The 5683-nt window shown below is 51.4% G+C and overlaps 4 protein-coding genes across 4 annotated transcripts; 1 reads left to right on the plus strand and 3 right to left on the minus strand.

Moving 5' to 3' along the window:
- Positions 1 to 214: 214 nt before the first annotated feature.
- On the minus strand, positions 215 to 1157 carry MYCFIDRAFT_208359 (uncharacterized protein; the record flags this gene model as incomplete). The annotated part of the gene is made up of 5 exons (XM_007930458.1): positions 608 to 1157; positions 408 to 570; positions 334 to 379; positions 267 to 306; positions 215 to 230 (listed from the first exon to the last, which is right to left on the minus strand). The coding sequence occupies exons 1-5, from the start codon at positions 655 to 657 to the stop codon at positions 215 to 217; spliced, it is 315 nt and encodes a 104-aa protein (XP_007928649.1). The 5' UTR covers positions 658 to 1157.
- On the plus strand, positions 397 to 1157 carry MYCFIDRAFT_211850 (uncharacterized protein). Its single transcript, XM_007930459.1, has one exon. It carries the CDS (start codon positions 694 to 696, stop codon positions 1117 to 1119), a length of 426 nt encoding a protein of 141 aa, XP_007928650.1. The 5' UTR covers positions 397 to 693; the 3' UTR covers positions 1120 to 1157.
- Positions 1158 to 1239: 82 nt separating this feature from the next.
- Positions 1240 to 2387, minus strand: MYCFIDRAFT_140727 (uncharacterized protein; the record flags this gene model as incomplete). The annotated part of the gene is made up of 2 exons (XM_007930460.1): positions 1240 to 2225; positions 2279 to 2387. The coding sequence occupies 2 exons, from the start codon at positions 2385 to 2387 to the stop codon at positions 1240 to 1242; spliced, it is 1095 nt and encodes a 364-aa protein (XP_007928651.1).
- Positions 2388 to 2813: 426 nt separating this feature from the next.
- Positions 2814 to 5596, minus strand: MYCFIDRAFT_155631 (uncharacterized protein; the record flags this gene model as incomplete). The annotated part of the gene is made up of 4 exons (XM_007930461.1): positions 2814 to 3880; positions 4020 to 4625; positions 4729 to 5340; positions 5410 to 5596. 4 exons carry the CDS (start codon positions 5594 to 5596, stop codon positions 2850 to 2852), a joined length of 2436 nt encoding a protein of 811 aa, XP_007928652.1. The 3' UTR covers positions 2814 to 2849.
- Positions 5597 to 5683: the final 87 nt, after the last annotated feature.

A 5683-nucleotide genomic window follows, 5' to 3' on the forward strand; every position in this document is an offset into this window, starting at 1 on the left:
TATAGAGGTAAATATCTAAATCTAATATAGGTAATTATATAGGATACGCCTAGTTTAGTTTTAGGCGCTCTACTATAGGCTTTATATAGACCGCTAATACACATACAGAATAGTCTACTTAGCAAAGAATAATGTAAGAGCTACGTAATGAGAATAGTAGTCACTCAATGATATAGAAGGAAGTTTATAGTACGAGTTAGAAGGTCCAAGCAGTCTACAAAGCGGGGCGCCTGAAAGGAGGTAGGCCCAGCCTTCATAAGCCGCACAAGCTTCCGACATCCTGCCCGACCCCGACCCCTCGCCCCACTTTCAAATTGTTGCAATGCCTGCCACCTTCCCAAACATGCAACGAAACATCTTCACTGCTATTCGTAAGATCCTTTGACGTGGCCGAAACACTCTGCCACGCCGCCGACACACTCGCATGCCCGCCTTTGTCCGGGAGATCGGCAATGCTGTGATATGGTCCTACGCGGAGGAGAGATGGCGCGTAGTGCCATTATGGTCGCCTCTATTTCCTTTCCACCACGCTCTCCCTCAAAATTTCCTATGCCCGTCTGCGGCCATGAGCTCCGTACCCGAAAAAGGCAATGGCGGTAACTGCAACCTAGACCCAGAGCTGGAGAAGAAGGTACCAGCGCCGCTGGCAGATGCCATACGATCTCCAGCTCCGGTCTCCTCGGAATTTTAGGAATGGCCCTAATAATCGGTCTCCCCCTCGACAACAACACAGGTCGTCTCGCAGGCTACTCCTTCACCCAAGCCACCGCAACCCCCTTCGTCGCCTTCCTCTCCCTAATCTCCACCAACGTTGCCGGCTACACGAAAAAGACCACCGTCGCGGCCATGTATTTGATCGCGTATTGTGTTGGGAATATCATTGGACCGCAAACTTTCAGACCGAAACATGCGCCGAGATATGTTCCGGCTGAGATTGTGATTCTTTGGTGTTATGGGGTGGGGCTGGGGATTATGTTGTTTATTTATCTTTGGTGTAGGAAAGAGAATAGCAGGAAGGCGGAGATTACAGCGCGGCCTGCGTATCAGAAATTAGAGAATCAGGAGTTTTCGGATTTGACTGATAATGAGAATCCGGAGTTTGTTTATAGTTGGAGATAGTAGTACTTGTGATGAATGATGAGACTTTCATGCATTACACGCCTTCTTGATTTGCCCTCGAATACCATGATGCCCGACACAATCTTCCCATTACTCGCTCTCGCTGAGATGCCTACTCTCTTACGCCCTCTTACCAAAAACCCTTATCCTCTTCACCCCACCATCCGGAATAATAACCAATTTCGCAAACCCATACTTCCTCCCCTCCACCTCCTTCAACTCCTTTCCAGCAACATACTCATGTTCCCGATCCGGTCCCGGCTTAACCGGACTCAAAACCTCCACCCACCCCTTATCCTCATGTCCCGGCACGCGACTCCCATCCCTCTCCGCAGCAAAAACCTGCACCTTCTGCGGAAAATTCCCTCGAAAATGCGCCGTATCAACCACAACCTTCACAATCTGACCCGGAGTCCCTAATTTTATGATCGTCCAATCGATATGTTCGCCTCGGCTTCTCTTCGTCTCCCATCCATCACCCATATCCACACCCCGTCCGGGGAGGAGTAAATTATCTTTTGTTCCGAAATGTTGGTCGCTGCAGGAAACTGCTACGCCGCCGTTGACTGTAGCTGCCAAATCGAAAATTGCATTCACGTCTTGGGGCAAGACTGGAACTACGTCTCCAAAGAGTCGGAACCTGGCGATGCCGCCGTCTGGGTACATCAGTAAACGGACGTGAGTGTAGGGATTTTCCGTGATGCTGGGGAGTTTCCAGGCTTGTCTACGACTGGGACCACAGGGTTGTTTTTCTAGGATCGTTTCCCATTTTCTGTATTCCTTTTTCGAGACTTCTGAGTCGGCGACATCTTCTGTGTTGAAGGTTCCTTGGACCGCGATCTCGGGTGCATGGTTTCCGTCGAAGAATGCTGTGTCGATTTCTACGCCTCTTACTTTTCCACTCGCGACGCCGAGTTTGATTACCACCCAATCGTATTCTTCTGTGTTATGGCGTCGGGTCTCCCAGCCGTCGTACCAGGCTCCGGCGTAGGTGAAGACGCCTGGTTTGCGGATTGGCGGGGTGGGTGTGGTGAGGTTCTCGGCCGCGGCGAACCATTCGTCGGAGAAGGAAAGGATTTTGGAGCCAAGTGCTTTGTTTACGAGGTCTGTAGAGTCAGTAATCAGAGGGATTGGAACTTGACGTGTGATTGTGATATACCAATGCTGCTGGATTTGAACGTTGAATCGATTTCTTGTGCGGGAATAGCTTTGATCGCAGCATTGAGTGCATCTTGAGCGGCGTCTGGAGTAAAGACTTGGGCTTCCATTCCGACAGATTCTGCACTTAGATGGGTGAGCAGTACGTATGAAGCAGCTGGAGGGATGTTCGTGTTTTGGTGGGATGTGTTACGATGCATCTAGCTTATCGATAGCAGTAGTTTCCTCGGCCTTTGAAGGCAATGTCGGCCGGCTGCGACAGGCAGAGGGATAGGGTCTCGTGTCGTGTTAAGCTGTGCTGTGCAATCATGGTGGCGCCAGTCTATAAGATGAGACTAACCTACTCGATATGATCGAGTAAAGGTATGCCAAGTAGCCCGGAAAACTTTTGTGACATGGCATTTTGAAGCACGGCATCGCAGACTTGGGTATAATCGAACGGCAGAGTCGAGCCGATGGGCAATTCGAACGAGATAGCAAGGCTGTCGTTGCGGTGCACATGACACGAATGAAGTCGTCGAATGGATGGACGACTGCGTACGAAATTGAGGTACATTGAGCGATTGCTTTCATCAAGAGCTGTCGTCTAGACTAGCATTTGCGTAGACGCTATGCCTTGTCCTGCCAGGATCCAACTTGTCGAAGAAATCCGGCGGCACCGTGGGAATGTATTTTCGTTCTTGCGTCTTGTTCATACCTCCGATTCCCGAGCCGTAGCTCACAAGCATGTCTGTCGAAGTTGGCAGGTGAAATGGCAGCAATAATGCTGGGTTCATAAGATTGCTCTCTGGCTGGTCGTCTTCGTCAAGAGAGGGAGTACCCGGTGGCACAGGTGTCGATTTGCCGTTGGGGTTCTGAGCTCCAGGCGCGGTCGGCGTTGAAGGTAGGTCCTTGTTGTTGCCAGACTGAGGCTGTGTACTAAGCGCTCTCGGCCTGCTTTTGACCTCTTGTATAAATCGCAAAGTCGGTCTGCTCAAGCCTTTCTCGCCGACTTCTGCACGATAGTGCTTCACCGCGTGTAACAGCTGCATAGAGGAAAGCGAGGGCAGTTGCTGTATTGTAGTTTCCATTGCTTCACGATCTTCCCCGATTGACGAGAAACACTGCAACCATTGTAGAAGTTGCACAACAGGCGCCAAGTGTCGTCGTGCTGCGTCGATCGTCGACTCGCCGCTCGAGGTTGTGTGACCGTTCTCATGGTGCTCTGGCTGCTTATTGTTCGTGCGTGCCCAATCCTCCAGCATTGATATATTCATGCGAATCTGCATAGCTTTGGTGCGTGCCAAGTACCTCTTGTTGGACATTATTCGATTGAAGATCTCGGCGCCCAGCCAGTAGTACAACTGTGATAGTATCTGCGAGACGATGACTGAATGGACGTCGTAGAGATCTAGTACGAAGAGCGTTGATGCGAGCAGAGATGTGATATTCCGCGGCGAGATCTGTGCTTTTCGTTTGGGTGATGGAGGCCCGAATCGCTTCTCCATCGGCTCTGGTTTGACGGTTGACTTCTTCTTGAGGAATTTCCACTCGTTTTGAAACGAGACATCTTCGAAGCCAGGAATGGTTTCATGATCGAGCATGGCGGAGTCGAGGACTTTATCTGCGAAAATGGTCAGCATAGCTTCAACTCACGTCAAATCATCGCTTCCTGACACGGCTATCGAGTTGGAAGTGAGTGTATAGCACTCATCGCAACAAGCCAACAATGTGCCAGGCGGATAAGCACATGCCCCACTTACCCATGCGACGCTCCGCATCTCGGATGATGAGGATGTAGATTTCATGGACGAGTTCCGCCATCTGGGCTGGGAATTGTGTCGTCACTTCAGTGAGACCAGTATCTTTCTTCAGGTAGTACAAAAGCAACGTGGCGTTCGACAGCCAGAATGCCAAGATAGTCATGTCCCATGGATTTCGATCAACGACGGCATAAATCTTGTCTTGAGCAGACTCAAGCCAATCCGTGAGCAATTCGCAGCTAGAGTGGTAATGTGCGTATCGAGCGCCGAGAAAGACGATGTTCGCGGGGACGGGTTTCTGGGAAGCTGATCGTTGCGGTGTCATCTGTGTGATTAGGAAATCCTGTATTCGCTCGATGTCGCTTTCCATAAAGACGAACATTTGGTCGTTCAAACATCGGTCCCAGATGAATTCCTGGGCGTCGTCGTCAAAGTCATCTGGCGAATCTGGCGCCTCGTCCAAGCCCAGGTTGCCAAGATCGACTTCCAGATTAATTGCGCTCTCCATCATCATGCGTCTTCGCTGCTCGCTCTCTGCCAGTTCCTCTTCAAATCGATCTTGAGAGAATCCAGCACTATAGAAGTCATCTGTGACGCCGGCATTGCCTGCAGGAAGAGCAGAGTTAGCGCTTGTCAACATGCGAGCATGCATGCGAACATCTTCTCTGAGGAAGTGGTGATGTTTACAATGCTGCTGGAATCAACTCACCAATGCTGTAGCCATTGTGCTTCAGAAATTCCGACATGACGGTGCCCGGCGGCACGAAATCAAGAGCAGTCCTACCACTTGAAGATTTCAGCTCTGTCGAAGCGCCATGATCCAACAGTAGCTGCGCAATACCCTGGTGCCTGTTCGTGATGGCCCACATCAAAGCCGTCCATTGATTCTTGTCCTGATTATCAACGCTCGCGCCTGCATTCAATAGTGATACGACCACGTCCTTGTGACCGAAGCAGGCTGCATAAATCAGAGGTGGCGTGCCTTCGGCATCGGCAGCGTCAATGTCTAGCAAGTCTGATGCTTCGCCTCGTACCAAGCGCCTGACTCTCTCCACATCGCCATTGCTTGCTGCGAGAAACAGAAAGTCCTGCAGGGCTTGTGCTTTCTGCTGGCGTGACAGACTCTCGTCTGCTAACACCTCATCCTCCTCGGTCTCTGCTATGTTGTTGCCTGAACTCAGTGCCGAAGCAGACAGCATTTGCGCGACTCGTACGTCATCGTGGCCAAAGTTTCGATCAAAATCGTCGTCGGGCTCGTTCAGTGAGAGGTTGAAGTTGAGGGGTTTTGCGACTGTAGGTGCGCTCAGGAATTGCGATTGACCTGGACTCTGTCAGCATCCGGTTCGGCAGCATGGAGCTTCGTCTGGCTTCGAATGCGAACCGTGCCTACCTTGCCATGCATCATAGTATTCGGTCTCTTGGCCTACATACTCGTCGCGCTGATGCCTTCGATCGTCGAGGGACGTGGGAAGGTCGGCGGGCAATCGGCGCGGCTTCTTCACCTCCGGCACGCGCTCGGCTTCCTCACCACTGTCATGGCCATGGTGTGGTGACTCGGGATGCCTCTCCGGGTCCATGCCCGCCCACTATGAAGTGCTCGAGCTGCCTCTGTCCGGCTTCGATCGCGTCATTGAGTCTGGTAGCCGTATTCGTGGTCGTGGTCT

The sequence above is a fragment of the Pseudocercospora fijiensis genome (assembly GCF_000340215.1).
Source record: "Pseudocercospora fijiensis CIRAD86 unplaced genomic scaffold MYCFIscaffold_6, whole genome shotgun sequence".
Taxonomy (NCBI): Eukaryota; Fungi; Ascomycota; class Dothideomycetes; order Mycosphaerellales; family Mycosphaerellaceae; genus Pseudocercospora; species Pseudocercospora fijiensis.

Coding starts and splice junctions, on each gene's coding strand:
- MYCFIDRAFT_211850 (XM_007930459.1), top strand. CDS start 694: ATGGCCCTAATAATCGGTCTCCCCCTCGACAACAACACAGGTCGTCTC.